The 19372-nt window shown below is 43.4% G+C and overlaps 1 protein-coding gene across 1 annotated transcript in view; it reads right to left on the bottom strand.

The window, feature by feature from the left end:
- The window catches only part of clpb (ClpB family mitochondrial disaggregase), a 35915-nt gene that overhangs the window by 6377 nt on the left and 10166 nt on the right, over nucleotides 1–19372 (bottom strand). Inside the window, 7 exon segments of the mRNA XM_080459413.1 lie at nucleotides 108–152; nucleotides 313–368; nucleotides 3023–3100; nucleotides 8288–8402; nucleotides 10835–10932; nucleotides 15748–15876; nucleotides 17353–17456. Coding sequence (XP_080315539.1) covers nucleotides 108–152; nucleotides 313–368; nucleotides 3023–3100; nucleotides 8288–8402; nucleotides 10835–10932; nucleotides 15748–15876; nucleotides 17353–17456 — 625 coding nt within the window.

Genomic DNA, 19372 nt, shown 5'->3' with positions numbered 1-19372 from the left:
GAGACGGAACTGGAAACAAAAGTGCTCTCATCCAAATGAATAAACTTCTGGAGAAAATCGGACTTTAATATTCTGAATCTATTCGCCGCATGTAAAGGAGATCTTACCTCGTGTTTTTCCTGGAACTCGGACATGTCCATACGGATGAAACCCTGCAATCACACCACAGATTATTTACCACAGCGTGCACATGCATTGAATCCTCTGTCGTCATCTAATTTAAATGCCTTGGATTTGTTGTCTCTGTGAGAGTAGGTGTACCTTCCAACCTACTGTGTGAAGAGTAAAACATTGTGTTTATACGACACGTACCTTTTTAATGTCCTTGTGCATGTAGCGCGCCACCTGCTTGGCCAACTCTGTCTTTCCTGGGCATCAAACAGGCCAGAAAAATAAGAAACATCATTTAATAATTCATTAAGCAAAAGCAAGACACACACACATTTAATTACCCTGTTTTTAATTATATATATTTCAACATGAGAAAAAAAAAACCCCACAATCCCTGCCTTAATAGGGCACTTCAGCATGCAGAGATTTTTAGGATTTCAGGAAAACAAGCTTATTCATTTCAGACAGAAAGACAATCTCTCTCCTTTGCTAAGTGCTGGCCTACATCCCAGCGCCTCCTGCTACAAAGCTTTCAATCATCTGCAGCATCCAGAAGCAAACATTATGTTTGTCGGTAAAATATTCTGCATATAAATGCTCATATATGATATTGATGTTTTGTGTTTGGTATGCATATGGGTATGAAAATTGTGTGTGTGTGTGTGTGTGTGTGTGTGTGTGTGTGTGTGTGTCTCTCGTTGCTGTGTTTAATATTGATGTCTCTTGGCCACCGTTTGTCGCTGAAGGGAACAGAGAATATGAACACCGTCTCTCCCTCATCTATCTCTCAGGCCTGTCATTTCACCATCTCCCTCTTTTTTTAGCCATCTATCCGACCCTTAATAGCCCCCCCCCGCTCCCCCCACTCTCTCTCTGTTGCCTTCACACAGACGATCAGGATTTCTCCTCGTGGTGATAGTGGAGATGGTTTCAGATTTGACTGAGTACAAAGGTCGCAGTCAAGTTTTCTGTTGTGTGATCGACACACCAGAACACAGACCTCTCTTTAAATGGATTACCAGTGTAATCAGAAAAGGCTAATATGGCACGGTAATAGCTCTAGAAGTTATTAAGAAACCTGCTTGTATCACAACAGATTATTTGCTGATATCCACTAAAAGGCAAATATCAGCATGAATCTGTTACATAGGGGAAAAAAAAATCCAAACTTCAAACTCATCATATCAGATTAAAAGAGCCATTAGTGATCGTCTTTCACCGACAATATTAGTATGTTTGGAAAAGGTTTTATGTGATATCAACAACATTTTTTAACAGCATATGCACATAAAACTCAATATAATGACGGCCAATTATTTAGTTTATTTAATTCATTTAAATACCTGGAAAGAAACATTTTAATGAGATGGGCTTCTTTTTCATATATTTCACACACATTTCACTATAAAATTTTATCCAAACTGGATGAATATTATATCATGGGTCACATCCGGTGTATATTTAAAAATGACAATGTGACTATTTTTAAGTGTCAGTTTATTTGGTGCCACATCTTTTCCCCATTCCTAAAATCATTATAATTTCAAGTAAAACTGATTACTTGGGTGCACAAACTATTTCAATGTATAGCAGCTTTTTTATGTATCATACAACTATCTTTATTTGCCACCATAAATATGGAAGAAACATGGAAGTGACCAAATATGGTGACTTTTGCAATAAAGCATCAAAATATTAATGCGATTACTATTTATTGACACATTGTAGCACTTTGAGATTTTAAATTTAAAGTGAACTATAAATAAGATGTATTTTTTATTGAGAATCAATGATCCCAATTCAACGCATTTATGCATATTGAGCTGCTTTAAACTTAGCCTTTTGGAAAAGAAAAGACTTGGAGTGTTGATCTGTTAATAGTTAATACAATGGATGTGTGGTGTTTATCAGTGTGTAATGATTACTCATGACAGAAACACATATGAGGAGTATTAACCTCTGAAATAATGTAAACGATGTGAAATTAAATTGAGATCTATTGCAATAAATCCATCTTCAAACCAATCAGTGATAAAACACTTCAGCATGTTGCCAACTGATTTTGTAAAAACGATGTGAATGATACTTGTGGGAAGGTCTTTAGGTTTGCAGCCAATAACAACCCCCCCCCAAAACAAACTGGTCATAAAAAGTTGACCGACTGCAGAGATTTGAGAGGAAGTAAAAATTCAGAGACATTTTCCAAGGACTCGACGGGAACATTCATCGCAGCCTCACCTATCCAAAGATTTACTGCGCAAAGTAAACTCGACCAACTGAACATTTTAACCAGCATTTGATTATAAGAACATGAACAAATGTGGACCACGAGAAAATATTTCCGGTCAAAACTGTTCAAACTTGTGATGAGTCACCCTGCACTCGAGGGCGTTTCCAAAAAAAAAAACAATACAGCGTGGCTCCTTTCCACAACCAGCTTCCTGTATATGGACGCAACCCGATGACCTTGTGTAACATTCATACAACCGGCTCCTGAACATGCCTATCAACTCTAGAACACACTCCCTCGACTTTAACCAACTTCTACAAGAAATATATAGACTCAAATATCTCGTCCTTTCTCTCTCTCTCTCTCTCTCTCTCTCTCTCTCTCTGGGTCTTTAAATCAATCCAAGTTTCAAGCTTTTGTCAAACACTCTCCTCTGGTTAAATAAAAATGTCCCAAACAAACAGAACCACTTTAAATCAAAAATAATTGTGTTTTTTTTATTTTTTTTAAGCTTTATTAACTTAGACAACAAAGTAAATCCTAGTTGGACTTCCTTCAAGTGTTGTACCAACGTAACCCTTTCAAGTGTTCTGTTGATCTTGGCTGCCACATCCAGGAAGCTTTTGTGAGCGTGAATTCATGAGATCAAAGTTAAATGGCGGGCGTGACAGAGTGAGTTACCGATGCCCGATGAGCCGAGGAAGAGGAAAACGAGAGGATGCTCTTCGTCGTACCAACCGTTCTCTTTCCTCCTGATGGCTGAAGGGGGAAATAAATAAGGAAAGAATTGTTACTCAAGTCATTTGCATTTGTTGACTTTGCTTTTTCGCCAAGTATTCCAACAATCGCCCGAAATGCACTGAGCTGCCCCCCCCCACCCCCCCCCCCCCCCCCCCCCCGAGGGTGGCACGTATCCCAGAAACTATGATAAAAGAGCGAGGGCAGGGATGAGGAGAGGGTCAGAGACATTTGTCGAAAAAAAAAAAGAAAAAAAAAGAGGAAGAAAGAAAACAGAGCAAGATGAGAGACCTCCAGAAAGCTACCCACGATGCCTCTCCTCCCCCCTTAGTCAGTGGGGCCATTAGCCAGCGGTAATTGTGTTAGCCTCTCTGGCGCGGCCCTGGTGAAATCAGTTTAGCATAGATCGCAGTCGCGCGCGCACGCGCACACACACACACACACACACACGCACACACACACACACGCGCGCACACGCACACACACACACACACACACGCTCGCTTAAAGAGGAGTGCCTACCCAACCCTGCCATCACCCCAGCAACCACACTCACACACGTACACAAAGACAGGATGATGAGGTGGATCGGAGGGGAGTAAAGAGTGTATTTGGCCGTGGATTCAGCCACTCAACGAAGAAGCAGGCACTCGCGCAAACTCATCCAAATCTCAACCTGTTGAGAGACCGAGGCCGGAGAGCCGAGGAGCGACGAGGTTTTGGCCAACAGGCCTCAAACACATCAGTAGCTCAAGAGTTACACGACTACCGATGGGCTGACCGGGACTTTTTTTGGGGGGGTCCGTTATATGTTCTGTGTGTAGATGTGTGTTGTTGGGCCAAACAAGCTGAGGAGTTTTTTTTGTTGTATTTTGGTGTCATGGCAGAATAAAGAGTATAACCTGTACAAGAATATTTACTCAAGAGGTGCTCAAAGACAGCATGCATCAGTAATTGTTTCAAAGTAGGATAAAGAAATTGACTAAAAGCTTAAAATGTTGCTAAAAAAAAAATCCTGCGATGAGCCCTGGTGTCCAAACATTCAGCGAAGGGTCGTCTCTGGTCGTCCGTAAAATGTCTCAGGGGCCAGCCGAGGCCGTCCATAAAGGTGTTACTTAATGTTAAACAAATAGTAGAAATTTCTATAAATTTTCTAATGAAATATTTACATACCAAAACGTGTTTCTCAGCCATGTTGGTAATGTTCCTACGCACTGGCATATCCTTCCCATTTTATTTCACACTTGTAGTCAGACGTTTGGACCATGGTGAAAAAAAAAAACTTTTTGCTTTAGCATGCAGAAAACATGACAAACTTGCCTTCATGATGATATTCTCATATATTTATGCTCATAAGTCAATTCACATCTAGGGAACATATAGGGAAATTAACGTGTGTCTACAACACTTTTTTTTTCTCTCTTCAAGCTTAAGTTATTTCGTCCACAATCGCTCACTGGAAACAGATCGGCTCGTTTTTTGCTTCTAAAAGAGGAGTTGCTCTGGACTAAAGTGGGACAGCATATCGAATGACCCGTTACTGAAATCTTCAAAAGACGCAGGAACCTACAATGGCCGAGAAATTCACAGAGACTCGAAATACAACGAGTCACTACTTTTACGTAAATCTAAACACCGAATCATTGTCTTGGTTTAACTATAACTGGTACTGAGCACTCACTGAGAATGTTGAGCACCCACTAGGCGATAGCCATTCAGAACAAAATGAAACATATATGGATGATTTTTTTTAAAAGAACCGTTACATTGGCCCGGGAATCGAACCCTGACTAAACCAGTTGAGAATTCTACCACTGGACCAACATGAAAACACAGGTGACATACTGTAGATTTTTACAAGGCTTTTGTGAGTGTGTAGGCTACCTATAATGGATTATTAGAAAATGAGGAAATCCTTTGCAAAGAATTCATATTGAGACGCAGCGAGCAACTCGACTGTGTAGAGTCAGAATTATGTCGTTCAAGAGGAGAAAATATAACTCTCTGTGCCTTAAGCAATCTATGCCAGAGGTATGAGTTTGGCAAGTTGGTGGGCGCAGCCACCAGGTGCAGGTTTTCCAAAAAAGGCGAGAATGGAATCATCGTCCGCCGAGATCACGAGCGTCGTCCTGCTCACGAGTTAAAATGCTAAACGACAGACACAACGTCTGAGTGTTAAACCCGCGACCAATAGCTGATAATTATGACGAGCAGATGCTCGGCACAAGAGGATGAGGAGGAGAGGCAGGACGAAGGAGGTAGATGGCGAGATGACACGGTGCGCTGGTAAGGAGAGGGAGGAACGAAGATAAAGAGAGGAGAGAGGAATACAGATGGAGAAGATAGAGGTGGGGGAGGGGGGGGGGGGGGAGAAGTGATGGAGATAAGGAGGCAGAGAAACAAACGAGTGTGTCAGAGATGGACACAGAGATGAATAGTGACAAGAGGGGCTCCAAAGCTCCGTCTGCTTTATCAATGGCTGTGTGAATGACGGCGTAACCTTCTGTGTGTTTGTGCACGTTTTAGCTGATTGAGAGCGACTTTGACAGAAGGGCACATTGACATTTCTCAGAGGAGCCTGACAACAACAAGGAAAAGACGGAGACGCAAAACAAGTGAAAGCTCGCTCTCACACACACACACACACACACACACACACACACACACACACACACACACACACACACACACACACACACACACACACACACACACACACACACACACACACACACACACACACACACACACACACACACACACACACACACACACACACACACACACACACACACACACACACACACACACACACAGAGCAGTGCGTATTGGGCAGGTCTGGTTGGCTCTAACATGATTACAGAGGGATGATTCTCTTCAATAACTCTTAGCCCTGAGAGCTAAACCTGGATCAATCTAACCTCCTTCCTGTGAGTGTGTGTGTGTGTGTGTGTGTGTGTGTGTGTGTGTGTGTGTGTGTGTGTGTGTGTGTGTGCCCATACGTGGAGTTTGTGTAGTTGCACTTTGCATGTGTGTGTGTGTGTGTGTGTGTCTTGCTGGAAGCCAGCTGTTCGTAATAAGGAGTTCAGGTGGAAGACATTTTGAAGACCCAGCAACATACCAATAACAAAAAAAGGAGAATTTTCTTTTTAATTTTCCATCTTTTTCAGCTTTTGTATTCAACAGATTTTTTTTCTGGTCAATTAGATATTTGAATTGAGCTTGATAACTTAAAGTCTTTATCAGGGCGAAAAAAATGTCATATATCATATAATTATATCATATATTGCTATTAAATGCATTGATGACTTGTAACATGCATCCTCTCTGCTCAATAAAATTACATTCCTTTCCAGTCGCAACAGAAAAAACATGCAAATAAATAAAAAAATTAAGAATTGATAATATTTAATCACAAGATTGCAACTTTGCAATTGTGACCGATTTTAAACTGATATTTCAATATAAATGAAGCTTGCATGCAAGCAGCGTCACTTAAAACCACATTGCATCAGACAGACTCCCAGTATGGAGAAATGCTTTCACCTCTTAAATATTGATCAACATGATCGTTAATTCCTACATATAGTCTCAAACCGTACGAAATGTTGTTGTATGTGGCTACATGTGGAGTTGCATAACCCATCCCTCTGACCCTCTTTCCCCGTTATCTCTGCATCCCTTTCTCATTTGTTCCTTCCTTATCTGCAGCGTTCTCCGTCTCTTTGTCCAGAACCATCTACTTATCGCCAAATCTCTACTTCCCCTCGTTCACTCGGCCACTTTGAGTGTATCCTGCTTGGCTCAGCTCTGATGCCATGATATCTACACTAAATATGACATTTTCCTGAGGAATCTGAGAGATAAGTTTTTTTTTTCTTTAAAGTCGCATTCAGTCTGTGTCCGGGTCAGTTTTACTTCTGCCGCCATGTGTGTGATATATTCACTGTAATACTTCCGAGATCAATACGCTCTTCTTTTATCTTCACAGTGACGTCTTGTATGGCTTCCAGGACAATTTGCCACGATAACAACAGTCATTCATCGCCTTGACAAAAACTACAAGTCCCATGATCATCCCCTCCTACAACTCCCTGCTTTCCAACTCGGCAGCTTGCAACTGCAGCTCACAGGCGCCCAACATCCATTGTTTCCTCGATCTGCAGTTCTGAGCTTCTTTTCTGATGAAACACTTAAATTCGGAGGGTCTGTGCTGCAACGTATTCTCCTGTTGGTTATAACCTTCATAGCATTTGCGTTCACGAACGCATTAAAGATTCTAATAGCTGTTTCTAACTCTGAGGAGAAGTTGATTATTTTCACAAATCTAAACAGAAAATGCCCACTATTGGTGACAAATAATACACCACCTCTCTCTGCGTGTGTGTCTACCCCACACGCTTTCCTCAACGCACAACCTCTCTCATCTGCAGATCAATACATGGCCTCCATGGATGCCCGGTGTAATATCAGCTCTTTACTGTCTGCTCGGTTATTGTGCTCTAACTCATCCTCCTTCCTCTTCTCTATGCAGCGCACTCGACCTCTTTGTCTCTCTGTCACCATTTTCTGGTTCACAGCTACTACCCCCCCCCAACACACACACACACACACACACACACACACACACACATCCATCTCTCCCCTGCAACGTTCTGCCGTTCACCTGTTCATCCTTGACGTTTGGATGATGGAAGGATTCAGGAGGTAGCTCGACGAAGGCCAGAAAAAGGGAGGAGAAGGACAGAGGAGCGGGGGAGATGGAGGAGAGAAAGCCAAAAGGGAAAAGAAACAGAAGGATGGAGGGGGGGGGGGGGAAGAAAGATGGGAGAGAAAAGAGGAGGAAGTGAGGAGGAGGAGGGGGTCTGTAGTATGTCTCCTCTGTCTGTAATCGTGTTAACTGGCGGCTCCAAGCCTGGCCTCTTCAGCTGTCGCACACAAACACACGCACACGCACACAGCACCTGTGTACGCCTGACAGACAGCTCATTCATCACAATTAACCAATTACAGCCTCCGCCGGTCTGTCTGAACCCGCCTACTGCTGGAGGGAAGGGAGGAGGGCAGGAGGAAGATTGGAGGCGAGCGCAGAACGCAAGTATGCAGAGGAGAAAGAAAGTATGGGGAAAGGCTGAAAAGAGGAAGACGCCGTTATTGTGTTCATTTTACATCGTTCTGCCCGACACACTTAAAACTACGTCCTTTTACCTGAAGCCACGATGTTGATTGCTCCTTCCTGTCCAATGATGTGCTCCTTCAGCCGCCTCTCCAGGGGGAATTTCCTCCGCTGCTCCGCCTCTCGCCGAGCCTGTGCCTCCTGGAACTGTGTGGTTCGTAAAAAGAAATAGAATCACGATACAAAAGACAGACAGGACAGCCAATGCATCTTTGAAAGAGGATAAAGCAGAGGGAGATAAAGGGAGACATGTATGTTCAGACGACGATGCAGCTGTGCCTCATTATTTTATCTGCTTCACAAGTCATTCCGCATTCAAGCACGAGAGAACTGAGTCACTCAGTGACTCAAGAAATCAACTCCAGTTCAACTTTATTTGTTTTTCTGACACTATTCTTCATCCTAAAGGTGCCCAACCTATTTTCCTCGAAATTACCTTCCAGAAAGACCAGAGGTCCCCCCCCCCCCTCTTGAACCTCTGATGTGAGGAAAAGAAAGTCAAGCTAAACGAGGGTGGACACACCCCACTCTTACTAACATGCTGTACAAAAGCAATGGGAAGTTTCACAGGTCCGTTCTAGTTTTTACAGTGTTTTCTTTGAAGTGCTTTCATTTATTTTCATAACGCCTCCCCCACCTCATCCCACACCAAACCTGCCTCCCTGTGAGCTGGGACACGCTCCCAAAAGTCCTGCACCCCAAGTTAGTAATCTTTAATAAAAACAAGTGTGTGATGACAGAAAATGTCGACACATTGTGCCGTTTTAGACGTCCCTATTTGTGATTTTGACAATTTCAGTGGAGTACTTTTTATTTGGTATCCTATTAAAATCCTCACGCATCTCTTCATTTCCTGCTTCCAACATCCGGGACTTTACAGTTTTCCTCTCTGCACGACACAGCAGCTTTCCGATCCTGTCATCCTCTCCCTCTTCATTTCCTCTGCTCTGAGGATCTTGCTTGATCTCTCTTCTCCTTCCGCCCATCTTCGCGTCGTGTCTTTTCTTTCAAAGTTCTTCACATAGCCCTCAGACCCTCCGTCTTTCTCTCTCTCACAGTCACCCCGTGACTCATTTATCCTAACCTCTTTGCCTCCCCAGACTCCCCCGTTTTCACCCTGCAGTGGAGGCAGACTGCTTATTCTCACTCTCCATCTTGCTTAGCTCCAGCCGGCTGTCAAGCCGGTAGATAACTACGGATAACTCGAGTTTTATTTAAGAAAAAGGCCGGTCCCACTGCAGCTGCTGCTGCTGCTGTACACCCTAAGAAATGCAGAAGAGAGGCGAGCGGTGAGGGCAGTGCACTGGAGCGTCGTTCTATCCAGACCCATGAAATCTCAGGACAGCCAACGTTTCCCTATACGGGCTCACATCTTTCACATCATGTGCAGAATAAAAAGAAAAGAAAAAACTTGCCTGGAAAGTATGATTTATTTAAAAACAAAATTGGAATCTGCATTTGGAAAGAGATTTTCAGCTCGTGACATGAAATATATCTTATTCTTCCGTGAATTGTCGTTTCAGAAGTATTACCAGCCACATGTTTCTTCATTAAGAAAAATATGGACACTATAGTTTACTTAAAAGCAACTCTGCAGACTAATAACAGCTATCACTTTTGGCTTCTCCCGAGAGCCGTTTCTGTGATGCAGAGGTCACTGTGAGAAAAACACGAAGAAACAAAGCTATCCTTTAAAAGTGGTGATGAAAAGTGCAGTATTTCATCAACTTATTTCTATTTTCACAACTGATGCACCAGAGTTCTTGTCGTACCTTTCAAAGGACAAAGTGGATCATTTTTACTGTTCTGAACAATAATCTCAAAACCATTGATGAAATAGTAATAATAAATCTATTTCGATGTTAGTATTCAGTTCTCACACAACTTTAATATACTTAGAACCATGTCTGTGTGCGACTACATAAATCCAGTTCTTTCTTTAATGACACAACAGTGGAACCAATGGAAAGCATCATCATCTGATGAAGTGTGACTGTAAAAACATGAACAAAGTGTGTGTGTGTGTGTCTGTAATGGGTTTTCGTGAAAAGAGCATTTAATGTGAATATTTTCAGATGGTACTCTTACTACTTAATTTTTTCAAAAGAAGGAGATTTTGTCTTTTTACTTCCCAATTGCGATCAAAAGGGGTTTTATGTGGCCCTTCAACAAAATGAGTTTGACCCTGTTTTTTTAAGAGCAGATAAACACTCGACACAATTCCAGGATATCATTACATGAAGTGCGCTTCATATCACGTGGACAAAACCACCCCGCTCTGCTCCCCAGCAGGTTTTTAACCCCAGTTAACCTCCAACAGCTTTAAAAGTCTGAATACCGAAAAGCACCTGTCAGTCAAACGCTGACACACACCTGCTGAGGCGTGGGAGAGCGACGCCACATAAAAGACACAATCCGAGTCTCTGGATCAACAAGTTTACCATCTGTCAAACATGGACCCAAATGGTGCGGTAATTGGCTGCGCAGTTTGTGCGTCTTATCGAAAAGGCAAATCGTGCGTCTTATCGAAAAGGCAAATCAAAATAAATGTTAGTTTTGTTGCGAAGGAGGCGTCATACCTTCTCCTCCCACTCCAGGAGCACTGTGCTCACTTCTCCCTCCTTAGCGTAGGCCCGCGCCGTGTGTCCAAAGCCATTGGTCTGCATGGGGTTGGCCGCTGCAAGTGCACACAAACACACGTGTGAGTTTAAAGGAAATAAAGGAAAGGAAAAAATAAAATAAAATGTAAGCATGACAGGAGCCTGCACATGCCTCCTCAGCAGGAGGCTCAAAACGTCAATGGAGAACGTGAGGTTAGGGGTCAGAGGTCGCGTGGGTTCAAGGGTCACTGACGCTTACTGCGGTGAATCAGGAGGCTCCCGCAACGACTCTGCAGGAGGTTCCATATCTGCAACGCGTGCCAATAACACACACTCTGACCCCGACGGGCACACACCAGCACCCGGAACCTTTACGCACACTGCAGGCTTTTTGCAGGTTTGGGGCCGAAGAGATTTGAGAGAAACACACCTCCGCACAGCAGGAGGGGGTCAAACGGAGAGAGGTTTTAAATGGACTATCAATAAGAACACGTGAAGAGGAAACAGAATGTCACAGCACGAGCGAAGTGTGCCAGGGCCGGACAGTGGTCGGCTTGTCAGTCGGGGTGTTTAGCGGCGCCTTCTGCCCTGACCTGTGCCACCGCACTCAGCCTGGAGTCAACAATGCCGGCGTGCCTTCACGCCAACCACTGAGAGTTTTCTTAACATTGGCTCGAATGGCGAACACGTGAAAAGCAACTTTTGTTAAATAGGAATCTGTACCTTAAAAAGACAAAAAAATACCCAAGCAACCAAACAAAACATTAAAGGCATAAAAGATTTTTAACATAAACTATTATCCACCCCTAAAACTTGCCCATTTGTCTGAAAACTCAATGCGGCAACAGTCACTCAACAATCCACTCCATAAGACATCAAGACTGTCTTGACAGAAAGTACATTATTCCAGTTATTCCCAAGATTGATCGTATCTGTCTTCATCACCTGTTCAGTGGCCCGACACGCCCTGTGGATAGAACAGTGAAGGAGCTGTGCGACGCCCCTCTGGAGGTCGCAGCGTCCAACCTTCAATCACCTGCCACATCTCCTGCACCTGCCCCAACATGCACCACCTGCACTCCCTTCCATTATTGTGGTGCCGTTTAAAAAAATTTAATAAAATTGTTCAGACCATGAGACCGTTTGATTGGTCAAAGGGAGTTTTTCCATTCCATGGTCACTTATACTCCCTCACATTCGAATGTTGAATTATTCGATATATTATTAAAATGAAATTTAAAAAAAGGAAACTGAATTGTCAAGCACTACATGGAAAGCATCTCATGTATTAGAAGTTTGGGCACCGCTAAGGTGAAAGCTGATGATGAACGTCATATTTGTCACATTATTAGGCCACTCGACCTCACTTTTTGTTGTTACAGAAAAGGTTTTAACCAAAGTGCTGTACAAGAGAATAAATAGGATGTAAAACTGCACAATTCACACATTATAAAATAGATAAACGACAGAGACAATACAACTGAAACTAATTCAGAATCATTTAAAAAAAAAATACTACAACTTCACCTCCATTTTTCTTTTTATCAATTTAAACACATTTTAGTAACATGTTTGAAGTCATCAAAGTATGAAATGACAAAACTGGAAACTTAGGACACTGCATATTTGTCTTAAAATAGTCAAGCACCTTATAAAGACGCTGCAACACATTTCTCTACAAAAACGCAGGCACCACAAAGGAACCAAAAATCCTTTTGTGATCAGTCACACACTTTAAACATGCCTGTCAATGAGCCTGAATGCAGTTCAACAAACAAGTGACACCCATGAAAAGGAGTAACACTGCAAACTGACTGCAGTGGCACCAGATGTGTCAGTTCATCATCAATAACAATACACCGTGGCAATAAATCCAACTTCGATCCATCAGGCTTGTTTATTAGAATCTCAGTTCCAACACTTTATTCTATGAAAACATTAAAAGGCGTTAGTTCCACTCATGATGAAACTAAGATACCGAAAGTGAAGTTTTTCTTTAGTGAACAACTGTAATCAATACGCGTGATGGTTGTTCCTGCAGCTCCGAGCGGCACGACCACAGAGACTAATAATCACGGAGATGATTATCGATAAACCTCTAAATTTTGTGACCTGCTCGCAAAGCTATCGATCCTGACAACAATACAACACTAACCCACCCCAACCTCCAAAAACATGAGGGTGGAATGCAATAAAGTACTCCACCACAACCACACACGCACGCGCACACACACACACACAGACGACATAATAAATAGCATCATTTAGGGCTTTAATATCAGGCCAACCCTCTGGGCCATAGCACTTTATAACAGGATCAACACTAACGACAGTCACACACACACCCTGGCTGAACATTGTCACACACACACACACACACACACACACACACACACACACACACACACACACACACACACACACACACACACACACACACACACACACACACACACACACACACACACACACACACACACACACACACACACACACACACACACACACACACACACACACACACACACACACACACACACACACACACACACACACGCGATCCCTTCATTAGGAGTGCTTTAGTTATGCCTATTAGGAGTCCCCTCCTCTTTCTCCATTTCCTCCTCCTCCTCTTTCACTGCAGCTGGTGGGAGAGAGCCCCTGCTGCTCTTTATGCATGCGTGTGTGTCCTTGTGTCTGTATTGTGAGCGTCCGTGAGCATGTGTGTCTCTCCTGGCCTGCTACCACCTACAGAGCTGTCCATTACTCAGTGCCCCCGGCCACGGGCCTGATGCGGGGAGCCTGGAGAGACGCTGGAGAGCCTCTTTAGGTAGGGTGGGAAACTGTGGGGCGAAGTGAAGCCTGAGGGTGGGCCTGGAGACTGTGATGGATGGAGACACGAGTCCAGGGCCGGCTAAGGCCAAAAGAGCAGACCCACGTCTGGAGGAGCAACATGGATGGACACAAACACAAGGGAAATAACAAGGCTCCATAAACGCATGCAGTGTGTACATACATGAACGGAACGCCGTGCACAATCAGAGGGGACACCCACACTCTAATCCACACAGATGTCCCGAAGCTGTGGTGGCTTATCAGATTTTTTTTCATGATGATGTATAAAAGATGGATAGGAGGCTACAAGGACAAAACAGATTACAGAAAAAAAGATGGGGGGCCAAATGATAGATTTGTCAAGCACAGCCAGAAACTTTTAGAAAAGTCCCTAATTATGTGTGCAGGATCACAGGTGCGCACGGACTGCAACGTGTGTGATGTCATGACTGTTATTGGCCATGATGGCGGCGCCAACCCAGAGAGTTGCACGGCCGGGCGGAGCAACAACCCACTCCATCTTTAATCCGATTGTCCTAAAACAAATGTCTCTGCTTCGTGAAATTTCTTACCTTTTTAATTCAAAAAATGCGTCTGTGGAACATTTGATCCAGTTAGATGAGGTGATTTGTTTAAGTGTACGAAGCGCTTACTGACTCCGGGTTGAGACGGGATAGACAGGCAGACAGAGCTTTGGACGCATCATCCATCATAAACATAAACAAGACATTAATGCAAACTCGTGTGTGTGTGTGTGTGTGTGTGTGTGTGTGTGTGTGTGTGTGTGTGTGTGTGTGTGTGTGTGTGTGTGTGTGTGTGTGTGTGATTCAAAAACGTAGTGTTTTTGAAACAAACAAAAAAAAATCTAATCAGTCTAAAAAGCAGCAACTGCACGTTTCCACACTAGTTGTGCATAAAAAAAGCATATCGCAAATATGGAAGCAGGCATGAAAATTAATGTAAAAAAAAAAAGAAAATGACATGAAGGCTTGAGTGCACAAACATACAAGCGCACACATAAATAAAGTCACAGATACAAAGACACACACTTCCTGTGGATGTGTGGAGATACCCCAAGGGCATGTTCCGTGTAGGGGTCACAGTTCAACGAGGCCTCGCTTGTTTAAGAGCCGCTCGCCTGGAAACTGAGGGGGATACTCTGCCTCCAGGGCCTCTGTGTGTGTGTGTGTGTGTGTGTGGGTCTGGGCTGAGTCAACGACAGGTGCGAGTGTGCAATGGGGGACTGTGGGGGGATGAAAAAGTAATCAATTTCAGATGAGTTTTCTAATGCGGTTTATATTAATTGTTGGGGGAAGCCTTAAGGTGATGATACATGGGTAGCTTTAAAAAAAAAAAAAAAAAAAAAGGCAGAACGTGAACAGCTTACTACTTCCGATGTCAGTTTAAGAGCCAGCCTGCATAAAAATGATTAAACTTTTATTGGACTTAAGTTTTATTTGACCTACAGTTACTCACCTATGGGACTAAAAAAAACCAAAAGCTTGATCGATTTGAAATTATGATCAAATATAGTAGCTTACAGATCCTTACACTTTTTATTCGATGTTAAAAGATGTTTGTCAAAAGTGCTAGTCAAACAAAAAAATTGATTTCTGCTGCTTCCCTCTGGTTATTTTTATATGGATTTAGTAGTATTGATAAAGCAAAGTAAAGGTGATCCTGCAGTTATAATTTTGTCATGTAATACAAACATTGACAAAGGCAAAAAAAAAAAAAAGATATTCACTAAAGGAAAAAAAAAAAGTCTGGTTGAGATTTACTTTAAATTGCTGCAATAAGAGATAAAGGCCGATTCAAATGAGTTTGAATTTCCTGTCCTCTAGTTCAACTTTTTATTTTGAATCACAAAATATTTTAATAAATGAAAAACATCAGCTGGTTACTAATTTGTGATTTAAAATATTTACAGCTCCAGATTAACTGAGTTCTTACAGTGGATGGGTGTGTGTGTGTGTGTGGTGTGTGTGTGTGGTGTGTGTGTGTATGTGTGGTGGCGGTGGTGGTGGGGGGTGGTGGGGTTGACACCGTTACCGTACCAGCCTCCAGCAGCATGCGGACTGAGTGCGGGTCATCCGCCAGCGTGGCGTAGTGGAGCGCCGTGCAGCCGCGGAAACCCGCCCTGCTGCTCAGCCTGCTGCTGAATTCATCCTCTCTGGACACGAGGACTGTGGAGACACGGAGGGAGGAAGAGACCAGACGGATCAGGAGGACAAAAGGTTCACTTGGCAGAAAGCATTGAAAGTAGCCTGCAGGACCTTAGTTATTAAAAAAATTTCAATTTTACATTGAACAGCGACAAACACAATTCCTTTAAAGAAAACATTGGGAGGGTGTTCTAATTCTATAAAAGGCAAAAAGAGGATGGCGATGATTTAAATCCGGAATAACCAGAAAGAAATGATGACAATCAATAAACAAACTACTTTAACTGCAACGGTTCAATCTATTCATGGTCAATGCTAACGGCTCCACAAAGTGTGACAATAAAAACACCGTCTCTACAAAATTCTCTCTCGTGTTCCCAGTGTTGGAGGAGCCGTTCATTTTTGCGGCTTTAAACTCAACGGTCTGACAAGATGGGAATAATGCGTGCCGCGTTTTAAGATCTCTCTCGATGTGCTCCTAACTTATAATGGAGATACTCTATCATTCTCTCCTTACTTCTTTTTCATAAGAGCACTCATCTCCAAACCACTCCTCCATCATTCCATTTTTTATTTTTTCCACCTCCTTCCTCTTCACCTCGGTGTCCATCAATTCCTTTCATCACTTGCACCCTCTTCCTCTCTCTGCAGTCCCCACTTTCTCTCTCTCTCTCTCTCTCTCTCTCTCTCTTCCCCAATAACTTTGTCTCACCCATTTCCTGACTCCCTCTCTTCCAGCTCTCTCATCATCCGACCCATTTCCTTCAATCTCTCCCTCCATCACCCCTTCAAACATCCGCATCTTTTTCCCTCGCCTCCGCCTTTCTGTCCTCTTCCTGTCAGTGCTTCCGTTTTTTTCCCTCTGCCTCCCTGCTTCATCAGTCTTTTCCTTCATCTATCCATCCATTTTGAGCGAGAGAGAGAGAGAGAGCAAGAGAGAGAGAGAGAGAGAGAGAGAGAGAGAGAGAGAGAGAGAGAGAGAGAGAGAGAGAGAGAGAGAGAAAGAGAGACAGGGTGGGATAATCATAGCTAACTCAATAAAGCGTCGCACAGGCCCCCCTAGCCCATCCATCAGTGTGCGTCTGGGAAACGCTTCCCCACGCTATGCCGGCCCCACGTGGACCCAAACCTGACAGCCATATAAATGTCTGCAATATACATATCCCAAATAAATATGTCTGCAGAAACCCAACACAGCCTAGTTTGGGGGGGTGAAGTGTGTGTGTGTGTGTGTGTGTGTGTGTGTGTGTGTGTGTGTGTGTGTGTGTGTGTGTGTGTGTGTGTGTGTGTGTGTGTGGCTTGGAAGGAAAAACAGATAAAATGCACCCTGCTCGTCACCGAAACACATGAAATTAATGTGAGAAATCAAACGTGTGCATGCAGGGAAATCTTCATGCAAATCGTAGATTTCTCAATACGTATTCGTTTAAATATTTCAGATTCCAACGCGCAAAGAAGACAAAACAAGCACTGTTGCAGTCTCCCGTCTCTTTTCACCTTCCAGTGAGTGGATGCCTTTCTCCCGTGACGTGTCGTAGACGTTGTTAAACTCATCGCCGGCATTCGGATCAGCGCCGGCGTCCAGCAGAACCTTAACCACGCTGCAAACAAACCCAGAGACAGAGACGCACGTTGAAATGAATCCAGCTATATTATATACCCTGCATTTGGGATGGCGAAGGGCATTTTCATTTGCAAAATAGATGAACTGATTATATTATCGACTCACTGATAAGAGGCTTGGACTGTAAAAGGTCAGACAGTGATGAAAATGATTGTTATCGCAGTTTCTCTAAACCGGGGACGCAGCATCAAAAGTGTTTCTCTGACTTGCGGCTGACAACGACCAGAAGGTATAAAATCACTTTATACTGTTAATGAAGATGGAGAAAAAGAAAGCATACTCCATTGATCCCCTTGGGGACATTACTTCCCTGCATTTAACTCATCTTATTAGTAAATGTGACACCTAACACCTGTAACATATGTCTTTTTTTTTTTTTTGCATATACTGTATGCCTATTTTAAATTTTTCATTCACTCAATCGGTATGTGAGTTTAGCGGTACTAACTGCTTCCATTATAATATTTTCTACTGCTTCATTGTGGATTATACCTTACATGACAAACGTGAAATGAAAAAAGTATGCTGTTAACGTAAAAAAAAAAAAGTTGAAAATATAAATATCATTTGATAACACCCTTCCTTTTTTCAACAATACCCAAAGGATCCGCAGAGATTACAGGGTAATTGCCTCCGTGTGAGCAGCAGAAGAAGCACTGGCATGTGACAAATGTGTATGGTCTCACTGCAGATTCTGGGAAACTGCCAAAGCCTTATCAAACTTCAGTGAGTCCTGAAAGCACGTGCAAGAAATCTGTAATAAACCCTCATCTTTAGCTCCGTTACTGGAAGGATGCACTCTGGATAAGGAGAGGAGATATAACTCATGTCCAGCGCATCACATTGATGTTTCTGTGGCACAGTGGGTCGTCTTTCAGTCCCAAGGTTGGTGGTTCAACGCCCCATCTTCCCCTGACCATGTGCCAAAATGTCCCTGGGCAAGACATAGACTCAGAAGTCGCTCCTGTTGGTGTGTGCGCAAATAGATGCAAATTAAAGCACGTTAATGCTGCTCAAGAGCTAAAAATGCGCCGTGTAGATAAAGTCCAATTGCATCACTAAACACAAGACCTTTTTTTTTTTTTTTTTTAAACCAGTTTTCTTCCTCGCAGCTCCAAAACAAACCGACATGCTTCCACTTCCTCCACATGACACTTTCACCTGATTCACTTCCATCTATTCGGCCCTGTTATGGTAGATGCCCTCTAATGGCGGCTTCCCTCTTCCTCCCCTTCGTTACACATTTGTCTACTTTTCGTAACATGTGTACATATGTGTGCGTCGGCAGGGCCAAGGGTCGGGCTTATTTCCGGCACTGTTGGGGGGGGCCCGTGTGACGAAGAGGGTGTGTTTGTGTGTAGCCCTTCATTGGAGCGTACCGCCATATAGAACAAATACCAGTACCTCGGCAACCCCACTCACTGTGACCCAACAGACATTCCAGGTACCGTCTCTCCGTCTACAGAACACACACACACACACACACATGCCCACGCACACACACACACACACACACACACACACACACACGAATCATGGCTTTGACATTGAGACACAGACATGTACCAGAGTACAAAACCAGTCAACGAGCCTGCGCCAACTAAGCAGCGGTGGCCGAAACGTGAACCCTGCCAGCACGCCGCTGCCGTCATTAAACCTGTGCGCCTGTAATGCAGCCTGGGGGTGAGGGGGGGGGGGGGGGGGGGGGGGGATGGGAGCATTTTCAACTAAATGGTAACGGCAGAGGCCTAAAACAGTTAAAAAAAAAAACAAAGACCAAAATGGTTATTCATAGGAGGATGAGGTCGTCTGTTTTTACAGCAACTACACGCGGGCAAGTGGGTCATGGCACAAGAAATGACAAACACAACAACCCAGGTCAAATTAAAGATG

Source organism: Lipophrys pholis (genome assembly GCF_963383615.2).
Source record: "Lipophrys pholis genome assembly, chromosome: 3".
NCBI lineage: Eukaryota > Metazoa > Chordata > Actinopteri > Blenniiformes > Blenniidae > Lipophrys > Lipophrys pholis.
Note: the sequence above shows the minus strand (reverse complement) of the source record. Positions and strands in the feature narration are given on the sequence as shown.